Here is a 27,146-nt window from a genome sequence, read left to right on the forward strand (position 1 = left end):
ACTTTGCCGAGCCCCACTAAGACGGCCTCCGTCACCAAGATCCGTCAAATCTCCCTATCCGTTGAACAAGCCGTCGAAGGTGAAATCATGGCGCCTAGGTGCCGCCGGTTAGAACACAAGAGTATGAGTTTATATTGTTTAGTTAGACAATATTTTAGAAAGAGGAAGAATACTAAAGACAAAGTGTTGGGAATGAGAGTATTTGTATTACACTTGAACTCAAACATTTTTTTTTTGCTTGATACAAAACGGTTAGAACTCATCTCTATTTATACTACTCCATGGAAGACTCTAGTACAAAGATATTTTACAAGATAAATTTTGAGGTAATTCTAGAATTACACGTGTGACTAATTCTCACAAATTTTTTTTAGACAAGGATATTTTCTAGAGCAATTTTAGAGTTTCCAAAAACTAGATATTTATATATTCTTCAATAATATCTTCCATCTTTGAGTTTTATCAATTGGAGTTTTGTCAATTGAACTTGTTTGGACTTAACTTTCTTGCGCAAAAATATTAAATTTAGTTTATGCTTCAATAACGTTAATCATAATTAATATACACCGACACCAATGACTAAATCCCAAAAAATTAGGAACGTCCTTATATGTAAAATACAATAGTAACTAATAACCAAGGGCATAATAGCGCAACATGACAATTTGAAGATGAAAACATAAGTATTCAAGCATACTAGGATGCACACCTAAGTAAGTCTTCTATTTAAGATGCCTATTTAATTTCTTCATTAAAAAGTAGATAGTCATGCACCTAATAACACCAACAAACTATGATTACATTTAAAAAAAAATTTAAGATATAAAATTTAAAAAATTGGCATAGGGTCCACTATAGCATGTTTCTAACCCACTAGGTCCACTAATCAAGTTTCTAACCCACTAAGTCCACTAATATGTATTTAGTAAGGCATAAAATTCACTACATTTAAAAAGAGAATTAGTACTGGACAGAATTACCCATCCATTCAAATCCCATCCATTTAGCCCATTATCTCTCCATTATCTCTTCTAGTTTTGAAATCACGCCAATCACGAGTATCTCTCTCTCTCGTCTCTCTTTATTTGAAATCAGTTGTACTAATATAAAGTTATATAACAGTCTAAGATTCTCCTTTTCTGAAACACTATATATAACGTTATATATTCTCCTTTTTAAGTGTTGTCGAAGATTCTCCTTTTTTGATACATTATATATAACGTTATTGTACATATATAACGTTATACATTCTCCTTTTTAAAAGTTAAGCCGCTGCGCGGACCAATTCATATAAGGTTGTCTATGGTTATATATTATTATGGTCATATGTTTATGCATTTATTTGATCAAGTTTTAACAAGTGACAATTATTGAAACCATTCACCCACTCTATCGCTGCACATATAACATTATATGTTTAGGACTGTTAAGTCGTTACGCGGACCAATTCATATAAGGCTGTCTATGGTTATATGTTTGTGCATATATATGTTCAAGTTTTAACAAGTATCAATCATTGAAACCATTACGTCCGCCAATCAAAACATATGTGTTCAAAATAAATAAAAAAATGGATTCAGAGTCTGCTATTGCTCAACTACGTAGTTATAAATTTGATCGATAGATTTACAAAACGGATTCAGAGTCTTCTGAATAGCAATATGAAAACAAGACAAAGAAATTACACCAAAAGACTTTAACCAAATTAAAATTCTAAATCTAATATTCTTGGCTGTCTTGTCAGGATCAACGATCCTAATGTGGCTCTTCAACGTCATGAGATACCTTTGGTAGAAGGATTTGATGTGGAGGGCTCTTCTGAGGTTGGAGTTCATCCTAAACTCCACTATCACGGTGTCATTGTGGTGATACTCCAATTTGTAATAAATTGGATTAGGCACTTCATGAAACCATACTCCTATTTCTTGTGGATTTGTCATTTCTTCACATATAAGAAAAAAGTTAAACAAATGGAAACACATAGCTTTATATGTTAAAAAAAGGATTCAAGAATTCGTATATTACCATATATGTTTCATAATATCAGCTGTTAAACGAAAACCTAAACGTTATATATCTCATAATATATGGTTATATGTACAAAATAAATTAACATATATTTATACACAAAAACTAATAAACTGCTAATTTACGTTATTGAATAGGTCCACACAGCGGCTTATAGACCTGAATATATAACCATATATGTTTCTCAATAGCAGCAAAAAAAGTACAAAAAACATTCCAAAGCCAGCAAAGAAACAGTTTCAGTGCAATTGAACTACCGTTTATAGACCTGAATATATAACCATATATTTATGTATGCATAAATATACAACCATAATCATGTATAACTATATATATAACCATAAATAACCTTATATGAATTGGTCCGCGCAGCAGCCTAACAGATCTAAACATATAACCATATATATTACCCAACAGCAGCTAATCAAAAGTTCAAAAAACAAACCCTAACATATCTGAACATATAACCATATATGGTACCCAACAGTAGCTAAACAAACGTACAAAAAACAAAACCGTAACAGATCTGAATATATAACCCTTCACATAGAAGGATAAAGAAAGGAAGAACAGGACTCTAATGCTTTTACTGGTGTATAAACCCTTCAAATGCAAAGAACCATACTGAGGGACACAAGGCGACGAAGATCGAGTTATTTGTTACGATTTGGAAGGGCACCTGATGTTTTGAACAGATATATGATGATTAAGGTGTCGGCGACGGTGGTAGCGGTGATGGAGGGTGGGAACTCGGCCATGGTGGTAACGGCCATGGATGGTGACGAAGGGCGGCGAGGAGGAGGAGAAGGAGTGCACCGCGGCGAGCAGGCGAGGATGAGGAGGAGTGAACCGGCGGCAGTGAGTAATCGGTAGGGACAGGATGTGACGGCGACGGCGACGAGATATTTGTTGCTGTTCTCTCCCTCTCTCTCTCCTCGCCCCCCCGTTTGAAGGAAATGGAAAAGAAACTACATATAGTGGGCTATATATAGGGCTACATATAGTGATTAGGGCTACATATATTGGGGTATATTGGTATTTTTGTAGGCTAGTGGACTTAAGGGGTTATGAAACTTAGAAGTGGACTAGATGGGTTTGAAAATTGCTATAGTGGACTTATGCAAAATTTTCCCAAAGGAAAAGAAAAGTTAGGCAACACACGATTGAAGTATGGTTCTTTCTTCTATACAAGTCCCCTACATTGAGATTGAATTTCTATCAAATAGTTTGAAACATGTCATAATTAGACTAACAACTTAGATTGATGCATTTGAGATTCCGCTTTTTGAAATAAGGTCGGATTTTTTTTTCCAATGAGGAATCGTAAGATACGTAACATATTAGGATACGCGTATAAATCATAAGATACGCGATTGTATCATAGGATTTCTATACAAAAAAAATACAAGGTGGAACATGTATGACACAAATCGTAAGATACGTATCATGTATCATAGATCTTTAACAACTAAGCTGACTACAGAAAATACGGAATCTTGAAACCAAAAGGACAACAATTTAACGTAACAAGCATAAAAAGCCTGGCCTTCAAGGAGGCATGGTTTCCATCTTGCGGCAAAATTGTACCCCAGTTTGGTCTCTACATTGAAAATTATGAACTTAGGCAAAATTACAACAGCAAGCAACTTAAAATTTGGTATATGAGCGGGAATCATCTTACGATCGATAATGTATAACTTTACCGGAACAAGTCATCGGAATTAATTTAACAGGGATTCAATGCTTGAGGGACAAACAAGCAGTACTTTGTACTCATCCGTAATCTTCTGATGGAAGACTGATGCAGCGGAAGCTAATGAAGAATGGAACTACTAAATTGAGTCCGAAATCCGTTGATTCGTAATAAATATCCGGAGATCGAAATCCTTCTCTAAACCTGTTTAGTCTGAGAATCCCCAGGAATAAAGGCATCAAACACTTTGTTGATTCCGTATAATACCAAAGAATTTGGCATAAAAGAGAACACTCTTTATAATTTAATTAATCATCAAAAACTCAATAATCCTAAGACTTACAACTCTACTTATAATCAATCCCAGTAATACTAAAAAGGTAAATTGAAATTAAGAAACTACTTCCTTGTTAACTAAGATACTAAATAAAAGGAAAATCAAATCAACCTACCTAAGTACGGAAATAAATAATTCTAGACTAAGAATATGAAATCACAAAATTTCCTAATCAAGAGCTAATTAAATAATTACTATATTCTTCATGAATTCATGGCTGCATCAAAGACTGATGATGCCATGTAGGCACGTCAATCTTTGTATAAAATTGCCCAAAAACACCAATAATACGTACAGCTCTCAAAAGATCGAAGAACGTACGTACAAACCACTCAACTCCTCTCCTTATTACCAACCCTAATTTAAGGAGTGTAATCATAAAAGATTATCTTCTAACAAACATGGAAAATACGTACTAGTGGAGTAGCTCTTTGCAGCTGATTTCCCCGCCACTTGCAAGTACGTACAACAATTAAACCAACCAAACTCAGCTAACTAATGAGTACAAACCATCGAAGCTAGCATGACTAAACTACTCATGAATTACCAAAACTCTATATACAACCAAGTCAAACTCACAAATTCTAAGAGTCTAACAGAAGAGTGATCGATAAACTACAAAATCACATGGAAATTGTGGAGGACTGCACTGAAACCCTAACAGAAGAGTGATAATCCAGTCCACCTGTTATTGCAATTCAGAAGTTGAGATAAATCACCGAATCAAATTCATGTTCAGATTATTGGCAACGAAGAACTCTGGAACGCTTAATTGAACTAAAACTTGGTGTTTGTCACCATACCTTGGTTCTTCTGCCGCGAAGAGAACGAAAATTAGGAAAATGGAAATCATCTTCGAGTCTTTAAGATGCGAGGTCCCAGAAAACCACGTAGTTTTTGGGCCAAGGTCAGGTACATTTTAGTAATCCGAGCTATTCATCCTGTAGAGGTTGGTGGGAACTCTGGATACGAGAAAAATCACGATGATTCGATATCGATTAGTATGTTATCGAATTGAATTTATCTTATGAGAAATGAAGTTAAAATGAGTTTGGCCACACCGGATCGAATCCATGCCACCTTAAACTCAGCCTTTCCGGACGCGATCTTTTAGGCCTAAGAACCTTGGATACCTGCACGGCCCATTTTTGACCTGGGTCGGGTCCATTTAAATGATGTGAGCCATTAAGGCCCCTTTTGCTAAGAAAAATAAGTATTTTTTTAAAAATAAATACTTATTTTTTGAATTAAAGGTGTTGTATTATGAGAGATGATCTGTCTCGTAAGCAAAAAATAAGTAGTTAAAAAATATAAACCTTAGCAAAAGGGGCCTAATTCTGTAAAGCTCATGGAAAATATTAAATGATAATAAAAGTAATATTAATTAATACCAATTTACGTATGATCAGAATACGTTTATCTTTATAAACATGGGTCCAGAGCCTTTAGCTCAAGGTGCGGTCGTTTTAGGTCTCAGAAAATTCACGTATTTTAAGGGTTCCTCCTATTATGGTTACCCATTTATAGTGGTCTAGTAAAAATGGCCCATTTCTAATTTTCACTCTAGGCTCCGAAAAATCAGAAATATCAAGTTGGGTTAAAATGTGATATATATATATATATATATATATATATATATATATATATGTACGCAGAAAAGTAGCCAAAATAGTTTAATTAAGGAAAATGATTTTTGCATTGCACTTTTTATCCGCTTGCACTCTTTTTCTTGTATTTATTCATGTGAAATGACATAAATGCCTTCGATATGAAAAAGTGAATTCTTAAGTAAGGATAATTTAATAATTTCACACAAATAAAGACAATAAAATGAGTGCGAGTGAATACAATAATCATTCTCATAGTTAAATAACGAAGGCCGAACGTCGTAGGCGGAACATTTCAAGGACATATTCTTATGTTTGGTAACCTACGGCCATTAATACTTTTGACATATGCTTAAATGGAGAATTCCATTGCAAAGCATTTGACTCTCAAATAACCTTTTGCTAAAATACTAACCCCATAAGTTGGCCTTCAGTTTTTCCTTTCCAGGTGGGTGAAAATGTACTGAATAGATATTCCCAAGCACAGAAGGCTGAAGCTCCCTTAATATGTATCAATATCATCAGGTCTTATGGAGCAAAATCACATGAACCACAAGGTCTATAGGATACAAAAGTACGTAATAAAATGTTATGCACACCATAAGTTCCGGTTCGAAAATTTGCATTCCAATAGGGGTTGGCAGCCATCATCCAGGATATCCACCCAGAAATAAACTAGAGATGTCAACCCAATCACGTGAAGAAACAAAACGGTTCGAACACTATGAACCGCGCCAACCCAAGAATCAAGCTATATCTACATAAAGAGAATGATGTCCGCAAAAAATAAAAATGGTGGACAACTGAGCCTCAGTTTTTCACTTTGGAATGCTTTACAAGCCAGTCAATAACTGTATCAATGTTGTTTGAGTTCTTGCACGAAATCATGAAGCAACAAACTTCCCGGTCTGAAATGCCATTGAGATCCCTGCACCACATATAGCAATGTTATCAACAATCAAGGATGAATAGACATGCAGTCCTTCGACAACTGAGAATGTTGGAAACTTAAAAACCAAAACAGCATTTATTGGGGTACTTATTTCGTTTCTTTTGTTGACACGTGATAATCTCACTCCACATTTAGTCATTTACAATGAACCGAAAAAGAGGAGTGGCTAAAATTGGAGTGGGAAGATCATTTCAAGTTTCATTGAACCACAGAATGAACTACATGGCAACCGGCAGAGCACCACTTTATTGCAAGGCAAATTAGAGTGACTGGAGTATATGCTTACATTTCATCTGTCAAAGCTTGTTTAGTCAATGCTTCGGGTTTGTCAGTTTTGTTACCAAGTACCAGCAACGGAATACCACTCAACGAGGGTTTACTCAATAGGTCATGAAGTTCACTTCTTGCAACAGGCAAGTTATCTTGATCTGCAGCATCCACCACATAACTGCATGACCATAAAAAATTGAGTAAGAAACAACATGTGAAATATTAGAGGGATCCAATTGACTGAACCTCTACAATGCCTCATCTTAAAATCAGCTGTAAAAGTTCAATGGTGTACAAGATAATACATGATAATAATGTAGTCAAAACCAAAGGCATATTTCTTTTCTTTTTTTCAAAAAGCAACCAAAGGCATATTTCAAAAACATACTAATTCTAGTTTGAAGGCTGAATGGCATGCTCTCACCTTATCCGCTCTATCATAGTACATCAACGAGCCGTTAATCGACAAAAGCAAAGAAAGAGACAATGGACACAAAAGGAACATGAAAAACATAAAAAATACAAGTAGTAAAGTACTATAGTAGAGTCTGCAGTGTGACTTCCTTGGCCTTTATTTCACTGTCCGACTTTCATTTGCTATTTTGCTTTCTTGCTCTAACCACTTACTTGTACTGTGGTGCATTCTTGCTAAATAAGCTAACTAATTGTTTCTAAGAAAGTTAAATGAAAATAAAAGAATAAACAGACCGCAAAAGTGCAGGGGAGACAATTGTGACACCAAAACAGACAAGGTAGTCAAAAAAGTAAACAAGGCCAAAACATACACAATGGCTGAAACTGCACGGCAATATCTCTCCCACATACTGCGAAACCGGGGTTGGCCTCCAAGATCCCACATCTTTATGGTCACATTACCTTTAGTAACCTTTCTCATATTAAATCCCACCTGCAACCAAGGGATAAAATAATCAAAACAACAGGCAACGGAGCACCAGTATACTGAAAATTAGCTTCTAGCTAAAGTTCCACACAAGGATATAAATTACACACCGTGGGTATCATGTCTTCACTATATCCACCAGTCTTGGAATGAAATGCAACCAGTCATACAGCAATTAGCACCACATTGTATGAAATCACAAAGGAAAAATGCCCAAAAGATCTTGATGAATTATGACTTACTGCAATGACATTTACAAGTGACGTTTTCCCTGCATTTTGAAGGCCTATCAGAGATAGTTCCATTTCTTGCTTGAAGAAGAAGCTGCAATCCACAAAGTACAGAAATTAGGAACAAAACAAGTACAGTTTATTGGGACACCCGCTTAATGTGCCAATGGCCCGAAATTAGACTTACAAGGTGCAAAAGGGGTTGTTTGATACCAAACATTGCATGGGTACCGTGAGAGGCAAGGAAAATTAATAACTTAAAACCAGGTTCTAATCCAACCAAACAGAATGCAGTAGTAAATATCCCAACTAGACAATATGATCCACGGAATGCTGCCCATAGAGACATAATAACTAATAAGAGGCATAAAAGTCGGCAGGCTATAACTGGTTTAACCCCATGCCAGAAGAAGTACCTCTTATATGTCAGAGCGGAAGATATTAAGTCGATCAAGAAGATCTCATATAAAAAAATACAAAAAAGAAAAAGTATGGATTACTTGCTCATTCAGGAAAGAAACTTTTGGTACAATTAGAAATAAAACTGAAGATACATCATAAACTAATGGCCCAGAGATACCTATAAGTGACAATTGTGGATACATTGGACCAATTATATTAAGAAATCGAGGAGAATGCCTTTCAAAAACAAGAAATCAAGGAGAATGTGCCTTAATTACAAAATTTGAGAAGTTATGGAATGTGAATCAGGAGTATCATTCCACTATAACTGTATGAGTGTAGCCAAAATGAAAGTTTTGAGGTCCATAAAAGGTGTTACAAATTAAGATTAGAACAATAAATGAGTGCATTTTGGACAGAAGTTAGACTTCACCATGGAAGTTAGAAGTAGCTCCATTGAAATAAAATGAAGGATATTTGTTTGTAATGGCATGTTCATTGGTAACATAGAGCAAGCGGCATGTACATAAGGAGTAAATTGCAGTAGGTTAAGGGTGCCAGAAATTACAAGGAGGATAAGGGAAAGATCTGTCTTCAACTAACTGAATTCATGTTTGTTGGACTTTTCTAGTCGAATTTCGGGTTTAGTTCCACTTTCAACTTCTATTTTATTGGAACTACTGATTACAATAACATTTGGTCGATCAAAAGAACAATAGTATTAGCTGCAAACAGGACCTAGATGCAACAACATTCAAATGAAGCATTGCTGGGAACGGCTATGAATAACCTTCTCTTTCTTTTTGGCCTTTTTTTAGGTTTGGCAAGGGGTGTTTGCATTAATTCACAACTGTTCTTTCTTATTGCTCTACTGTCTTAAAAGCTTTCCGGTTTCCCTTACTGTAATCTTTAGGAGTTTAAGATAGTTACATATAAATGTCATCCTTCGTAACATCTTTCTATCTCATAGAATGCCATGATCATAAAAATATAAGGTCATCCAGAATTCCCAACCTCCTAAGACTCCCTTTTCTTGCAAATAAGTGAAAAAATCTAAAAAATAAACTTAGGAGTTATGCTAGCATAAAAATATCCAAGACCGATAATTGAAAGCCAGGTAACTAATTAAAACCCTATTATGTATCTGTTACAAGTAACAAAGCTATATTACAATTTACAACCTCACAAGGACCTAAGCAGGTTTAGGCATTGGTAAAGCTTAGCTGAAAATACCCTGATAACTTGACTTGTGTGAGTTTATCACTCTCACTCAACTTCTGTACGAAGTATGCAACACCTAGGATCCAGTTCAAAAAGCTTAGTTCCATTACTATAAAAGATTAAAAGGATAAAACAAGGCAGGGCCGCAGGGCTAGAATCGTTCTCTGCCCTTAACCAAGTATGACTATATGAGTATGACACTACCGTAACACTGCCTCCATAGTAACATAAATCATAAACTCTTGAAAAAAGTCATTAACTCTTGAAATCAAAACTAGTGAAGGAACGGGCCGGTCACTTTCGGGAAAAAAAGCCTAAATACTTGTAAAAAATATTCATTCACTAATCATTAGAGATATAGGGTAATGATTAGTAAAATAAAATTTTACTAATCATTACATACAAATATAAAATACAAAGGTTGTGTTTGGTTGGTAGTTTAGTTTAATTTAATTTTGGTAGTGGGTAGAGAGAGAAATATGATAATAATTATGGGTAATGATTGGAGAGAGATAGAAAGAGATATGAAATTAATAATTAGAGATATAGGGTAATGATTGGAGAAATATATAGGGTAATGATTGGAAACAAAAGTAAAACTAAAACTAAATTGGCAACCGAACAAAGCAAAGTCTCCAAATAGGCAAATACATACTCCCTCCATCTCAAGAACGCATGAGTATCACTTGAATATTACTCGTATTGCATTTTTAGAAGCAAAAGTATCAATTATGCATTTTTTTCATTCTATTAGGCCTTAAAAAGAGTTCTACTCAAACCCAAATAGTAAAAATATCAAGTGTCCCTAAAATTTTAAATTTTTTGAATGCTCAAGACCCAGACCTCTTGAGCTTTGTGCTTGGGCCGGCCCTGCCACCCCCTTTTAATCTCTCTGTACCACACTTAATTTGTAAATTTACTATTAATTTGCTCACTTCTCTTCTCAGTAGCCACCCCTCGCTCCACCTTCCTCCTCCTCGCCGCCCCCACCACCCCCTAGCCCAAACACCAACACCATCACCATCACCCCTAGCCCAAACACCGCCATGACTACCATCCACTTCTCCACCACCCTCCACCATCGCAATGTTTGCTTGCAGTGTTGGTGGATTACCTATTCAACGTGAGTGCATGCACAAGTACTGTTTGTGGCCGAGTCCAAAAAAAAAAAAAGTACTGTTTGTGCATTTGTTTGTGTCTCTACCATTTCTCGCATATCTACATGAAAGTCATCTTACAACTCATGATCAATGTCTTAATAAATTCCCAAATACGCATAAAAGTCATTTATGATTGACACACCGAGCTATGGACCAGACAAGCTATATATCAATACCATTTGCAAAATATTTTAAAGGTTACATGGGGTTATTTCTCAAATAAAGTTTAGCTAGTCCGAAAACCTGGTTAGTAAAAATACAATGACGACAATACCGAGAAGATGCCTATACGAACGGCTGGGTTCGTTATTCGAAGCCTTAAACAGTTAAACAAGTCTAAAAAAAAGAAAAGGAAACCACAGAATTTGTACAAACAGTCCAGATATGTACACGTTGAGAAAATTAAGGAAATTTCCTAGGACCCTCCTCTGCTTAAATATGATCCTTGGGGGACCCGTTGTATTGTACGTACCTATAGTACGCAAAACAGAAGGAAGCATCCTCGAACCATCAGCAGCGTTTTCAATACTTCTCTCACTGCTTCATTTTCGCCTTCAAAATAACGTAGAAACATGCACGTACGTACGTGAAAAAGGTCCACTAGTTAACCAGTAGCCATCTCCTCTCTCTCTCTCTCTCTCTCTCTCTCTCTCTCTGTGTGTGGAGTTTGAGGCCCTAAAGAGTGCCTTTCGTGTACGTGTTGGAGAGAGTGATCGATGGCCATCTTGTTAATGATTCTTGACGGGCTATGGCTGTGTGTCTCGACTCTGTGGGAATTACAAGAGATGCGCTTTTCTGCCATTTTCGACGAAGCGAGTTCATTTACAATGACCGTGATCTTGGCTGCTGTATCTTGGGTTATGGCAATAAGAAGAAGATGAATCTGTTTTCCTGATCATCAGTCTTGTAGTACTCTTGTTATTGTCAAATTAGTACTTGAGTTAGACCTTGCAATGTATCCTTCTTATGATGTGATCATGTAAGTTCTATGATAACCGATCATCAGATAAGTTCGGAAGACTAGTTAGATCAACAGTTTACAAATATGAAATATCGATCAATAAGGTATGTCATCGCCTTGTAAGATTAATTTCAAGTTCAACTCCCGGCAAGAAAAAGCTCTATCTCGCTTAATATTTGTAGTTTTGGGTGCATGGTACGTTTCAAGTAATTTACATTGCAATATTGCGCACCTAAAACGGAAATCTCTTGGTATAAAAAAAAAAATGGTGGAAGACTAAACCGAGCTCCAAATAGAGTTTCATAATCATGGCAGAATCATATTTTCATTTTTGGGAGGGCCGAAGGTCGTGAAAAAAAGTTTCAAACCGATCTAGCCATGAGAAAATAACTAGTATGGTAGAAATCTTCCTCTTGCCTAATTTATTAGTCACTTAAGAGAGTCCCAGATAGACACAACAATTTAGTTGCTGATAATCCCTTTTCAATATTCCTTAGTTCTACATTCGAATTTCGAAACATTCCATGTTTATTCCATTCATGTTAGAATCAAATATAATAGCAAGAATCTCAATAAAATCTAGCTAGTTAACTTTGACATGCAGTCTTCTAGTCCTTTTCTTTGATTGATCACCGTTCCCTGATCCAACCTTGAACCCTCGAGCCACTTGTGAAGAAACGCCATACGCATTCGGGTGGGTGACAGCGACCTTATAATCTCCATGAAACAACCGAGTCTCGAATCGACCTTTGGAATCGGTGGTGCCGGAAAACCCCGAGGGGTGGCTCCACTCTCTTATGAGCTTGTCTACAACGTCTCCGGTGGGCAGATTTCTGAAGTTGTTATCTGTCAAACACATTCGCCAGCAGCCCTCTGGCCGCCATGCCGCCCATATTACTATCCCCTGGACATTTGGGTGCGCATGAGCTTCCCTTAACACCTGCTCTAAGTGCAAAGCCTGAAAAACGGAAAATAATATCAGAAGAACGATATATACCCCTTAATTTATAGCCTGAAGAGATAAGAAATGAGAAATCATGCTGATAAAAAAAAATTGAGAAATCATAGAAATGTTTTAGATGTGTTCTCCAAACAAAAATAGGAAAGAATTTGAATATGACATTAGAATGTCCTAAGGTTCTTTTCTCTTCCATATATTAGACTAACTATAGCTAGAGGAAAATTAACATTTCCATAGAATTAACATTTGATTGCTCTATTTATGCATGGGCCTGAGGGAGGCCGAGGACATAATCGTTTTGCCACAACACTATCCATAGGAGATGCCACCGCACCTATGTCGGATCTGAAACTAAAATTTCACATGTAAAAATAATAGTTACTATATATATAGAACTGTGTTAACACAATATACAACTCTTTTTAGTCCTCCGGCCGTTGAAACATTTGTATCCAATATTGCGAATGTTGTGGTTACCATAGCGAGGGGTGAAATAGGAAATAATTAAAAAAGACGCATTGAAATTCTAGCTCAAAAAGTTTGGGGTTCAATTTCTGGCTATTGTAGTGTAGGTTTCTGCAATGTGAAAACCACAACCATATTCCTAGTCAGTTACTTTCAGGATTTCAAAATTAATCAAGGTGTGCGCAAGCGCATGACCCGGATAACTAGCTATCAAAAAATACCATATATATATGACATGCATGTAACAAATTAGTCACCTGATTGGGGCCAGATGCGACATCGACTTCGGTTAACCAAACGGGCACCCCAGTAGCAGCAAGTTTGTCTATAGAAGCTCTCATGTAAGGGAGGTTCGGGGCCCCAAAATGTGCCTCGAGCCCAATCCCGATAGGCCCGACATAACCCCCCATTCGAATCTCCCATATCTTCTCAAGGTACTTGTCCGGCTTAGAATCTCCATCGTACGTCGCTTCAATCGTATTAAACTCATTCAGAAACAACGTCGTTCCTCTGTCAAGCTCATGAACCTTGCCAAACAAAACGGCCGAAGCATTTCTCCCATAAACACTTTCAAAGTAATTAAAATGCATATTCTCATTAACTACGTCCCACGCAATAACCTGTTGGGATTTTATCAAAATAATTGGTGTTAGAGCCGGAAAATCCGTAAAATAAATTATGGTGCATAAGAAGCGAACACATGCAACAAATTATCATACCAAGTATTTTGAATTAGAACTTATAAAATTTCCAAAGATTACCTTCCCCGCGTATCTTTTCACGACGGAGTTCACTCTCCTCTCAACAGCCAGTCGAAATTCGTCAGCCGCCAACGATTTGGCCCATTCGGGAATGTTCTTTGGATCGTTCGACACGACGTTGTGGCCGCGGACCGAGACTCCATTTTGGGCCGCGAATCGGAGCATGGAATCGGGCACCGAGAAGTCCTCGCGGCCCCGGGCCGGTTCGGTGCTCCCCCACTTCATCTCGTTTTCGAACGTGGTTACGGTGAACCTGGACCTGAACCAGTTTTGGTAGGCCAAGTTGGTCAGGATGTAGCTGGTCATGGCGCAACCCAGTGGAAAACTGGGCCTTTCTTGGGTTATGGAGACAGTTGCGTTTGCTAGAGGGTTGCCTTTGGCATCAACTGCTAGGAGCTTCACCGAGCTTTTCCGAGCCTGCCAAAATTTTATTAGTTTTGATATTGAAGTCGCAAGCTTTTGCTTTGGAAAAACCCGAAATTTAATAGAAACCAATAAATGAGAGAGGGTACTAGCAATTCTTTTTCAGACCTCCAGGACACCCAAAACAGTACTAAAACCTCCGGGAAAACAAATGAACGGTCCAGAACTCTTCTCTTCAAAACCAAAACTCATTAAATCTGGATTGTTCATTTGCTTTCCTAGAGGGTTTCCTGGATAGAATCATTTTTGATTCTTTTTACCTTCTCAATGCTTAGACGTTGATGAGATTTCCACTGCTCTTTGGTGAACGGTTGTAATGAAATGCTGTCTGCCCATATCTCGGTTGATGCATCCGAGCTCTGTAGAAGGCAGGGGATGAGTAAAATCGTAAGAAACCAATAACCCAGAAAACTTTAGCACGTTACGAGTGCAGGTCAAAATAAAAAAGAATTCAAAAAGAAAACCTCAAAATAGAGGTCAACGGGGCCAGAAGAATTCACAATGAGGCCACCCTTGAGCATGGACCAGCACCCGGACTTAGCTACAACCCAACCAGCATGTTGAAATCCAGACATTGTCTTGAAAATGGCACCTACTTTAGCATTTCCTTGGCTTACTTGTAACCAAGCTGCGTTCAAATAGCAAAACACATTTCATTCACATCCTTAACAGAACACAACGAGGAAAAACAATTTACGCGGTCCACTCGAATATGTTGCAATGCTGTTTTCTATAAATTAGAAGAGCAAAGTACCGGAAAATGTGTAGAATTTCCCCTTCTCCAAGTAAAACTTTTGGGAGAAACTGTCGCGAGGTCCGTGTCTGTTGGACGCAGCGATGAAATTATTGCCTCCTTTCGATACTTTTTGCTCTAGGTATGCGTCTCCGAATGCAGTCCAACCCTTCAAGCCATGGTCTAATTCTGGGTTGGCGACGATTCCTCCGCCGTACTGAGGTTTGAGAGGGGTGGCCAAACACTGAGAAAATTCGTAAGAAAAAAGGAAATATTAATTTTGAGGTGGGAAAATTTCTTTTCAAACTAATTTAAGGTCTTTAACGTGCAATTAATGCGCGACTTTGAAATATTGAGTAAAAAAGAAAAAAAAAAATTTGTAAGTAGTGGAAGATGTATGGAAATTTACGTCGAGAGAAACACTATAGTCATAGGACAATGCTTCAACTTCCAACCCTGCAAAAGAGCAAAAATATACTGTATTAAACAAAAAGGTAATTTATTTCATTAATATAACAAAATATTACTAAAAGCGGAAGAAAATAAATAAAACAACCTCAAGAGAACACAAACTGTATTAGGAAAGGTATACCAAGCTACTGAAAATTTCTGTCACATCATTCTCCTAAATGAATCTACCACTACACCCCAAATATCAAAATTTTTAAGCGAATATTCTTTGCACTCTAAAACGATCCAAGCGATTCGAAAACCAAAACCGTCCGTATATAGTTTTAACGTGTTTCTTGCCCTTAACTTTTTAGTTGTGCTGCATGTGAATGTGAACAATGAAATCTTTCCCAATTCTTTGTCTGGCTCCACCCCTCGGATTGGTTTCTTCAAGGCATCCGTACGTATCAATGCTATTGTCATACTTTCATTTCAAAGCTTGTAAAGTTTCTTGAGCAAGTATAATTCAAAACAAATTGATTTTTGGATTCTTTTGGTCTTTGTTCAAAAAATCATGACTCTTGAATATATTTGTTTACTTTTTCGATTCCTCTCATTGAGATAAACCATAACCCAAAAATATTGACGTAAAACTAATAAATCCTAATTTTTTTTAAATAAAATAATCCTCTCGAATTATTTAGCCAAAATAGGTGAATGATTACACCTAAAATTATTTTACTTTTCCTACATGTACCCTTAAAATATATTCACCTAAAAGCATAATGATTGCTCCTAAAAGTATTTTACTATTTTTCAACATTTATCCTTCAAATTTTTTGAAAATTTAATTTATTTCAAAAATAAGGGCAAAAAGGAAATTTTGTCCATTTAAAAGTCAAATTAATGGACAAACGAATTGTGACATATAAAAGTCTAAAAGTGGACAAACAAATCGGGACGGAGGGAGTAGTGTTTTTGGAATCATCTCTCTCAATTACAAAACTTGAAAACAAATTAAAAACAAGCAAAGCAAGTAGTGGCCGGAGACAAACCTGATAGAAAAATATGAGAAAGCAGCAGAAGAAGAAGCAGACTGTTTCTCTCTCTGGCCGTCATTGTTTTGGATGGGATTTCTTTTTCACACCCGGCCCTGAATCCATTTCGATCAACAAATTAAAAGGCATGCAACATATATATATCTCTTTTGCATTGCACATTACATAAGAGTTACATCAGTATAATTAAGGTCATCTTATATATTCTCCCAGCGCGTCACGTATTGTTGTCCATTTTGAATAGAAAATGAGAAGAAAAAAAAATGAATGGTTTCTTTTTTTGGCTCTTCTCTACGGAAGTGACAAGGGAAGATGGAGTAGTTGGGATGTATGGAGTGATCTTAAGCTGAAAAGCATTTTTGAAAAGTTGAAAAGTGAAATAAGTATGTTCTCTTAAAAAGTTAAAATTTCTAAAATAGACAAACAGTTTGAAACAGAAAGAGTATGCGTCCTTGTGCTCTGACACTTATAGTTTATAGGACATCATGCTCCCGACAATATATGTTCCTACATTGGCGTGCATATAGTTTTGTAGGACATCAAACAGCGCGCAGCTCCATTCGTGGTTGATAAGCCAATCAGATTTTGGCGAAACCATTTGCTATATGCATGGTACCAAATTTAGCTAGCGATGGGCTTTGGTTTTGCCCAAGTTTTCGCATCCCCAACAATAATTTGATCTCTAAACTGCTTTGCTCCAACAATAGAGAATTGATGATTGAGCCAAAAGGGACATTACACCAATGAAGCACCATTGTATTGTATTTTTTTTTTAGCATTTAACCAAAAAAAAAAAAAAGCTTTGCCAAAACAGCTTAAACCAATAAAGTTGTTTTCAGAGAAGAAGTTGGAAAAATTATGTATCGAAACATACAAATATATATATATATATATATATATATATATATATATATATATATATATATATCGGCGCGGTTAAAAAAAAAACCCCAAGTTTTCGATCGAATTTTGATGATCTGGGCTGCTCAATGTAATCAGAACATGATTTTAAGGGTGCCCGCGAGAAATCAGCAAAAAAAAAAAAGACCAGGAAGGGCTTCATCCGAACAGCTTTTTATTGAACTTTATTGGACGGTCCACTAAAAAACTTCTCAAATCAAGCCCTTCCCGGTTAGTTTTTTTGCCAGTTTCTTGCGGGTACCCTTAAAATCACATTTTGAACACATTGAGCGGCTCAGATCATCAAAATTTGATCTGGAACTATGAGTTTAAGATTTGGAGGGTTTTTTTTAAGGGTTTTTTAAGTATCTCCGGAACCGCCCCATATGTGTATATATATATATATATATATATATATACAAAATTACATACTTGTTAATTAAATAATTGCACATAATTGGCTCCCTCAAAGAAGAAAGCCTAACCAGGAGGAATATGCAGAATGCAGATAATACAAATAACCAAATTATTAAACTCCGAGGACATATGAACGTAAGACACATCTATAACCATGTGATTTCAAAATAGAGTTTCGAACACACACGGATGAAATATATCGCTCTTGATGCATGCCAAAGCAAACATTGTCATCCAGACCCAAAAGGGAAAAAAAAAAAAAGTACTTGGGTTCAAGCCTGAAAACCCCCTTCCTGACTGGAAGTATTAGGGGGGAAAAAAGGGTGCACACCCCTTTTAGTTAAATTAAATTAATTAATAATGGTACATTATTAAGTTCCGGATTTTACAAGGATATACTAACTATTAGCTTAACACACGCGCACACAGAGAGAGAGAGAGAGAGAGAGAGAGAGAGAGAGAGAGAGAGTACTTATGTTGTGGCAGTACGCTAATAACAACTAGTAAAAGACAAGAGAGAGAGAGAGAGAGAGAGAGAGAGAGAGAGAGAGAGTACTTATGTTGTAGCAGTAAGCTAATAACAACTAAAAGACAGGAGAGGATATATAGTAGAGATATAATTTATAAAGCAATTTAAAGTAATGTTCTGGCTTGATTGCACAAACACATACTATATATATAGACGAAGATCTAAAGGATGGTCCCCCAAGTTATACTCACGAGGTGGGATTACGAGGTGGCTTGTTGAAGGAAACAAACTCTTCTTTTATATCTGATCTAAAATCAACCAAAATGGTTTGACACAAATCAATGTGTTTCCAACCTTTGGACAACTTTCAATTCACCAACTCATTAGAGTGACATTTGAGAGAGAGAGAGAGAGAGAGAGAGAGAGAGAGAGAGAGAGTCTTGGGTTGATAATATTGAGTTGTAAGTAAAAGCTGAATTCTGAATATGTGATAGCCTTGGATAAATAGTTCAATTTGCACTTATATATTCAATCAAACAAACCGGCCGGAAGCATGCGTGCGTTAGTATCATTTAATTTGGTAGTTTCTATGTATAGCTTGTAACCTTGTTTACAATTTGTAGCCACGGGACAACTACGACGTGCTTGATTATTAATTAGGTGGAGTTTGGCCGAACTTATTTATTTTAGCATATTTTTCTTGAGTTTTTGTTAATTTTGTTTTTTATTTTTTAAATTATTCATTTATCTCGACAAGGTGATTAAGAAATAAAAGAATATGAATCACATCACACAAAATATAATATCCAAAAAAAAAAAAAAATTGTTTACGTATCTTAGATTATTTTTGTTTTACTGAACTTTTTCAGCTTTTAGAAACAATTCTTCACTTAATTAAAACTAATGTAACATGAATAAAAATTCAAATTAAATAAAAATAAGTCAAATTAAATACTTCTTAAGTCTGGTCACTTGGCTTTTTAGGCCACTACAGGTATTTTGGGCTTTGTCCCTTTAGAAGTGTTTGGGTTTTGTTACTTCCTCCGTCCCAAAATGTTTGTCCAATCCACAAAAGGAGGAGTAAAAAAATAATTCATTTCTTTCAAGAAAAAATTCAAACTTTTTTTATAAATTAAAAGGATTCATCGATATCTAGTGAATTATCGGAAAAAATTTGAATTTTTCTTGCGAAAATTGTATTATTTTTACTTTCTCGTTTTACAAACCGGACAAACATTATGACATGAAAGGAATATTAATTACCTGTATTTTTCAATCTTTGATTAGAATCCTTATACCCTTTTTTCTATCAATAAATATTACTTTTGCAGATCAAAAAGTTTGGCCACTTGGCCAACCCTCCCCTATTTCTATTCTTCATGAAAGAATGACTATAGTGTAGTACTTAGCTGACTTTTAATGCACCAAGTAAATCTAGTTTTCTTCTGATTTTGCTCTAACTTAAGACATCTTTTTCCACACGGTAATCCTCTTGAAATACCATTTCCCACTCGGTTACCCTCCCAATTAATTTTGATGACAAAGTCACAAAGTCATCATCTAACTCATAATTAAGCTTCAATCATTGCTGAGCATCAAGTCAGAACTAAAAATTAAGCTTTAAAATAGCACTTAAAAGCTCACGATTAGCTCAAATTCGGATAGAATACGAGTCTATGTTTTTATACTTTTCTGACTCCTCTCGTTGAGACGAAAAATATAATATAATATAAGATTTTGACATAAATCTTGTAAAAATTGATTAAAAGAAAGCAGCCAAAAAAACTTTGATAAGAGAAAAACCCTAACAATTAAGTTAGGCCAAACTCATTTTTAACAAAAACTCACCGCTCACTTTTTACGGCTCCCTCCACCGCTCTTATCTTAACTGTGTGGATTTTAAAAAATAACTCTTCCTTGGAGGAGGAAGAGTTACCATTGATTGCCACTCTTATATTTTTTTAAAATCCGAATATACCATTAATTGTCGAGACGAATGTTGAAATTAAGATAATAATAAAAGAGAGTAGTAAAATCGTGCGGTGGACATGTACGTAACACCGCTGCATCATTCTTAATGACTTGCCAAAGTTAAATCTCTGGTCAATGGGACCCGTAGCTTGGACTTGTTCACCAATTATTTTGTAGCCTAAAAAGTCCATGGCACGGGTGGGAGTGGCAGAAACTACGGGAGACGGTGCAAATTAGTACTTTTTATAGTTGCGAATCTAGGAAATTAGTAGCTAAATTAAGAGGCTAATTACAACATGATTTTTAGGAATTCGGTCCAGACCGTGCACAGTCCTAATTTTATCGATGCATCTTTGGCCCGTTTGATCTTTGTTTTTATATCCAAAAATTAATGAAAATAATTTCCCGAGGAAAAAAAACAATAAACAACCGAAAGTGAAAAAATAAAACCATACGACAAAGTGTTGGAAGCCAAGTCAAGTCAATACTTTATAGACAAAAAAAAAGAAAGAAGTGCACTGGAAGGCAAACAAACCAGTCTCTATCTCCCCACAGATCAAGCAAAAGAATCCAAATATGCACTTTCCTAACACCCTCCAAGTATATGATTTCTTGCGGTCGTCAACAAAGTAATGTCCGATAATTTGTCTTTACTTAAATGGTTACGAGTACTATCACGTTGGCACATGGTACTCGGGAAACCCAGAATAATTACTCCGTTGAACTTTGCCTTGATCAAAATGGCCATTTTCGTGCATATCTTAACCAAATCGCCCCCTAGTTTTTAACATTCTTTTATCCTTTTTGTATTCTATAAAACTTCTTCAAAATACACAAGCATTTCACTTTCCTTTGCAACTCTGATTGTGGCTTCATCCCTCCCTGGTGAGCGCTATGTATGGAATTGAAACACCATTTAATGATCTAGCTAGGGATCCACATGTGAGTTGATGGCTTTGGGTGTTTTTCTTTTGTTTTTCCTTCTTAAAAATCATACAGTAGTATTTTTCGTCAATATTAATTAAACCAATTGAAGGCAATCAATATCATGCAATTGCAAAGGATATCGTGCTTCCAGCCAAGTGGATTGTAACCATGGACCCCTTTTTTCCACAATCTACATATATTCTCACATCGATTAATTTCAGGGTTCTAAAGTTAATTAATGATCCGGCGAACCCTCCAGTAATCTTAAAGTTTGAAAAATTTAAACTCCATAGGTTTATAAAGGATCCAACTCGTCTTTAGCCTACAGGCGGATTGGACCTCACAACCAGGCCAACGGGGCTCACGGCTCGCCTCAATTCTTTTTTTTTCCTTTTTTCCCTGATAGATTCAAAACATTCATTATTAATCATTTCAAGAGTAGCCACTCATGGAAAAAGTCATAAATATATCGATAAGCCATTGATCTCATACATCGGTAAGTGATTGAATTTCATTCGAAACATCTCTTTTCAGAAATCAGTTTCCTTTTTTCCAAACACTATTGTCGGAATCACATACTAATTCCAAAAGATGAAACAAGTCATATAGAAACTTTAACATGTACTATTTTCTTCTGGGACTCGTCCATTGGACCAACCTCGAAGCTTTGATCTACCACCGACGACCCATTGATATTCGGGTGGGTAACAATGACCTTATAATCTCCATGAAAGAGCCGAGCCTCAAACCGACCCTTGGAATCCGTGACGCCGGAAAACCCTTCTGCCGGGAAGGTCCCCCACTCCCTGATGAGCTTGTCGACGACATCTCCGGTGGGCAGATTTCTGAAGTTGTTATCAGTCAAGCACATAGTGTAACAGCCCTGCGGCCTCCACGCCGACCACAGTGATATCCCACGGACACTCGGGTGCCCGTGACCTTCCCTTAACACTTGCTCTAAATACCCAGCCTGTCCACATAATTAAAACCATAAGTTTCAGTTTTTTTGAATGTCAGTAATGAAATAAGTTGGCGTCGTTAAAGATTATCGGATAAAAACACTAGCCGTAGCAGAGCCAGAATTCATAAGCAGCGGATCAAGTACCTGATTTGGACCGGATACGACATCTACTTCAGAAAGCCAAATGGGCAACCCAGTAGAAGCAAGCTTGTCGATAGTGGCTCTCATGTAAGGAAGGTTGGGGGTCCTAAAATGTCCCTGCAGACCGATACCCAGAGGCCCTTTATACCCTCCGAACCGAAGCTCCCGGATCTTCTGAAGGTACTTGTCGGGCGAAGAAGCCCCATCGCCCGGCTCTTCTATCGTATTGTACTCATTCAGATACAACGTTGTCGTTCCACCATCAATCCCATTGACCTTACTGTACAAGATGGCCGAAGCGTATTTTCCAAACACGCTTTCATAGAAATTGAAGTGCAAATTCTCATTCACCACGTCCCAAGATATAACCTGTCACAAAGGAAAACTGGTTATTGGTACAAACATTTGAAACGTGCCCATTTGCGTTAACATTTTGGTTTTTCGATTTTACGTAGTAATAAAATAAAGGATGTCAAATTAGAAATAAAGTAACCAAGGCTCTGTTCTTGTAAATTTATAAGTCTAAAACTTATTTCGGTAACCATTGAACCACAAATACTAATATTGGAATCACAAAATTCAAAATGACATCGTACCTTTCCGTAGTATCTTCTCACGATGGAATTCACCCTGTTATCAACCGCGAACCGTAGGTCCTTGGGGGAGAGAGATTGGGCCCACCCGGGCACGAACCGCTTGTCATCCCACAAGACGTTGTGGCCACGGACGGAGATCCCGTTTCGGGACGTGAACCGGAGCATGGCGTCGGGCTTGGAGTAGTCCTCGGGTCCTCGGGCGTATTCGGTGCTGGTCCACTTCATCTCGTTTTCGAAGGTGGTGTACTTGAATTTGGATTTGAACCAGTTTTGGTAGCCGGTGTTGTATATGATCTGGTCGCTGATGGCGCACCCGAACGGAAATCTCCCGTTGATTTGTGTTACGGTGACCGTTGCGTTTGGTAGCGGGTTTCCGTTGGCGTCCACTGCTACGAGCTTCACCGAGGACTTCCGAGCCTGTAAAGGTCCAACAAGTGATTAATATGTTGAAGTAGGAAAAATGTTTTTACAAAATTTTGGATTAGCTCAGAGCAGAATCAAATTCTAGTTCAGCCTTTGCTGAGGTGTACTATTCGGGAGGCAATCCGTTTTGCACTCTATAAGGTCTATTTGTATTCATTTATTTGTTGATTTGAATTTTCATGTGGTTTTTAATAATGGTCACAGGGCACTTTCCTTATATACTGGAAGTGAAAGCGAGGAAACATGGGGTAGAAAGAAAAGTGAAACAAAAATCCATTTACAAGAAAATATTCGTAGTTTTGTAAACTAAACCATTTAATTTTTTACCATTAAAAACTAGTAGTAATTATTCACCTTAAATTATGAAATTACATGGGCTATACAGACAAAGAAAAGGTTAATTATTCATTCTCTGCCTATGGTATATGCACACACATAAAATAAATAACGGGGAGGGTACTTGTGAAGAGAGAGAAAAAATTAGATGGGGTAGTGAATACCATAGATATAAAATGGGAAGCAGGGGTGTGCAAAAAACCCACGTACCCGTAGACCCGACCCGAAAGGTCTCGGGCTGGGTCGAACATGTGGTTCGGATGGGTGCGGGTTCACTTTCTGTTAAAAATTAATTTTCTGTTTGGAGTTCGGGTTGGTGCGTTCCTTATCCGTGGGGTCAGACCCAACCCGACGTAAAAAATCGGGCTCGCGGACGGTTCTTACCACCTGTCGGTTCGATTTGCGGGCCTAAAATATTGTTATCCGACATGATCGGGTCGGTGCCGGGTCAAACCCGACCCAACCGACCCGTGCACACCCCTAATGGGAAGTCACATAAGAGTTCACTATTTTCACCACACATAAAAATAATAATAATAATAACTTTATTTTAGTATTTTCTCTAGTTTTCATATACTAAAATCCATATTAGTATAAACCTTTATTTTTGATATTTTCTATTGGCTTATACTAATTTATATGGATGTACAGAAGAAACATAATTTTTTTAATTGGGATTTTTGAGGGATTTTTTTTTTAATTTTTGATCATTTTTTTTTAATTGGCATTTTTAATTTTATAATTTTTTTTTGGCTTATACTTTTCATCGCTTTCACTCTATTCCAAGATCCACAAAGAAAAAAAGAGAAATTAAGTAGCTCCTTTTCACCTTCTCTATGCTTTGTTGTTGATGAGATCTCCACTCCTCTTCGGTGAACGGTTGTAATGAAATGCTATCCGCCCATATCTCAACCGATGTATTTTTGCTCTGCAAGGCATACAAGAAATTAAGTCCCTGAGCAATGACTTGAATTCCAGTGTCTCATCATCTGTGAGGCTCGCAAAGAAAACCATGGAGAAAAAAGGCCAGGATACCTCAAAATAAAGGTCAGCAGGGCCTGAAGCATTAACAGTGAGGCCACCTTTGAGCATGGACCAACAACCAGACTTAGCAGCAACCCAACCAGCATGTTCAAAACCGGATTGTGTCTTGAAAATTGCAGCTACTTGAGCATTTTCTTCGCTTACTTGTAACCAAGCTGCATCAAAATATATAGTCTTTAATTAACAGAGCAGAAAGAAGAAGAAAAATTCATGTAGTCGGCGAGAAAATAAATGGAGTAATTTCTAACTTGGTTTGATTCCGAATTCTGTACATATTGCATGGTTATCACTAAATCGTACCAGAAAACGTGTAGAACTTTCCCGTCTCCAAGTAAAACTTTTGCGAGAAACTATCGTGGGGTTGGTTCCGGTGGTGCGCAACGATGAAATTGTTGCCTTCTTTAGATACTCTTTGTTGTACTTGTGCGTCTCCGAATGTAGTCCAACCCGTCGTGCCATGATCTAGTTCTGGATTGCCAACAATTCCTCCCCCATATTGAGGTTTGAGAGGGCTGGCCAAACACTGGATAATAAATTGGAAACAGCAAACAAATTCAGTATCGATCATTAGAGAATTACAAAATTATGTGAAATGACTGATTTTTAAATCACGGAAATATGAAATATATAGATTAAGAAAAGAATGCGAGAAATTTACTTCGATTGAAGCGCCATAATCGTACGATAATGCATCAACTGCTAACCCTGGAAAACATAAGTACACAAAAATTTGCTCAGTTCGACCTTTAACCCGTCGGTGTACGTGCATTGGTTTATTTTCAAGATCTTTTTCGAATTAATTTCTTCTAACTTCTTTTTCGTATGCATTATAAGATGCAAAATCATGTCATTATCGTGAAAATGACATTATTTCATAACACGTAGGGAAACATACCTGAAAGAAAAATTTGACAAAATAGTAACAGAAAGCGATTGTTTTTCCCTTCCATCGTCGTAATTTTTGGTGCATGCAGTAGTACTGCAAGTCTACATATTTATAGGCTCTCTAACATTACCACCTTAACTATTTTGCTCTCTCAATGCAGATTCTACTCTGACTGTCCATAAATCTCACAAATAGAAAAAATAATTACTCCAAAAAATGTGCTTTGGTAAATTATTGATTGGCTTTAAAATCCATTCCCTAAATTCTCGTCCAGATCAGTATTTTGTTTGGTTTAAGAATTTGATTCTTAGAATTTGATTCCTAGAATTTCTGTCCACATCAAGGTCACATGTTATCCAGTAGTACTAGTACCGAATCTGATGAAATATTATAGCTTACCATCCCAATTAGTATACGAAAATTTAATTAGAAAAATTATCATAACCTAATTGGGATTGTAGGTAACAATATAAACAAAAGGGTGGACTTTGAAAATTTTGAAAATAAAATTTGATTTTAACAATTGTATCCTTTCCTTTTGTATTCTCGTAGGTCTAAATTTTGGCTCCGTACCAATTTCGTGATGTGGCATTATCCATTGTTCCAACTATTTTTTTTTTTTGAAACGGCAAAAAATTTAGAAAAATTTAAATAATCATCATCTTTATCCATGCCATGTAAGAATTCATACCACCCACTTTGCATGCTTATGTTTTCATCCTTGCAATGTGTGAATTATCCTTATTACCCCTTTATTATGATATCTATATAGATATATACATTTATGGTTTTCTAAATTAAAAGGATTGGAATGAATATTAATCTCTGCAATTAAATGAGATACAAGTTTTTCGATTTCATAGTAAATTATTGTAGCATTTACCATGAAATATGTTTGTATGTTTCTATCATTTCATGGTTAATTATTTGAACCATTTATCATGAAACTATTTCATGGTTAATTATTTGGACCGTCTACCATGAAACTAGTCAAGCAAAATCTGTTAGGCCGTTGCGTGAACCAATTCATATAAGGATAGCTTGGGATGTACAAATACTTATGTTTATATCCCAAAATTTTTGTTTATATAGGCCAATAATTTTAGGATGTAAACATAAGTAATTTACATCCCAAAATTCTTGTCTATATAGGCCAAGAATTTTAGGACGTAAACATAAGTAATTTACGTCCCAAAATTTTTGTCTATATAGGCCAAGAATTTTAGGATATAAACATATATAAGTATTTGTACATCCCAAACTATCCTTGTATGAATTGGTCCGTGTAGCGGCCTAACAGATTTCGACGGACTAGTTTCATGGTAAATGGTCCAAATAATTAACCATAAAATGATAGGAACATATTTCATGGTAAATGCTATAATTACTTATCATGAAATCGAAAAGCTTATATTACATATATGGTTTAAAATCAAGCTTATATATATAGTTTAAAATATATACATATATACGATTAACAACACTCAAAAGGCAATAGCGGTATTAAAAATATGAGAAGGAC

At 36.4% G+C, this 27,146-nt stretch overlaps 3 protein-coding genes and 1 long non-coding RNA gene across 4 annotated transcripts; all 4 read right to left on the reverse strand.

The window, feature by feature from the left end:
- Nucleotides 1-1,593: 1,593 nt before the first annotated feature.
- LOC131308177 (uncharacterized) lies at nucleotides 1,594-2,893 on the reverse strand. The gene is made up of 2 exons (XR_009194365.1): nucleotides 2,654-2,893; nucleotides 1,594-1,942 (listed from the first exon to the last, which is right to left on the reverse strand). It is a non-coding gene; the product is annotated as an uncharacterized LOC131308177 (long non-coding RNA).
- Nucleotides 2,894-6,257: 3,364 nt separating this feature from the next.
- Nucleotides 6,258-8,149, reverse strand: LOC131307732 (ADP-ribosylation factor-like protein 8a). The gene is made up of 5 exons (XM_058334391.1): nucleotides 8,031-8,149; nucleotides 7,899-7,931; nucleotides 7,673-7,794; nucleotides 6,904-7,065; nucleotides 6,258-6,593 (listed from the first exon to the last, which is right to left on the reverse strand). Exons 1-5 carry the CDS (start codon nucleotides 8,091-8,093, stop codon nucleotides 6,476-6,478), a joined length of 498 nt encoding a protein of 165 aa, XP_058190374.1. The 5' UTR covers nucleotides 8,094-8,149; the 3' UTR covers nucleotides 6,258-6,475.
- A 4,123-nt stretch (nucleotides 8,150-12,272) lies between these two features.
- Nucleotides 12,273-18,026, reverse strand: LOC131307160 (endo-1,4-beta-xylanase 5-like). Its single transcript, XM_058333569.1, has 8 exons — nucleotides 17,939-18,026; nucleotides 15,515-15,561; nucleotides 15,127-15,349; nucleotides 14,837-15,000; nucleotides 14,633-14,731; nucleotides 13,950-14,366; nucleotides 13,446-13,808; nucleotides 12,273-12,720 (listed from the first exon to the last, which is right to left on the reverse strand). The coding sequence occupies exons 1-8, from the start codon at nucleotides 18,024-18,026 to the stop codon at nucleotides 12,346-12,348; spliced, it is 1,776 nt and encodes a 591-aa protein (XP_058189552.1). The 3' UTR covers nucleotides 12,273-12,345.
- Nucleotides 18,027-21,660: 3,634 nt separating this feature from the next.
- On the reverse strand, nucleotides 21,661-25,702 carry LOC131308252 (endo-1,4-beta-xylanase 5-like). The gene is made up of 8 exons (XM_058335119.1): nucleotides 25,634-25,702; nucleotides 25,397-25,443; nucleotides 25,039-25,261; nucleotides 24,730-24,893; nucleotides 24,524-24,622; nucleotides 22,936-23,352; nucleotides 22,343-22,708; nucleotides 21,661-22,207 (listed from the first exon to the last, which is right to left on the reverse strand). Exons 1-8 carry the CDS (start codon nucleotides 25,686-25,688, stop codon nucleotides 21,839-21,841), a joined length of 1,740 nt encoding a protein of 579 aa, XP_058191102.1. The 5' UTR covers nucleotides 25,689-25,702; the 3' UTR covers nucleotides 21,661-21,838.
- Between the last annotated feature and the right edge of the window lie 1,444 nt (nucleotides 25,703-27,146).

This window comes from Rhododendron vialii, chromosome 11a (genome assembly GCF_030253575.1).
Source record: "Rhododendron vialii isolate Sample 1 chromosome 11a, ASM3025357v1".
NCBI classification, from domain to species: Eukaryota; Viridiplantae; Streptophyta; class Magnoliopsida; order Ericales; family Ericaceae; genus Rhododendron; species Rhododendron vialii.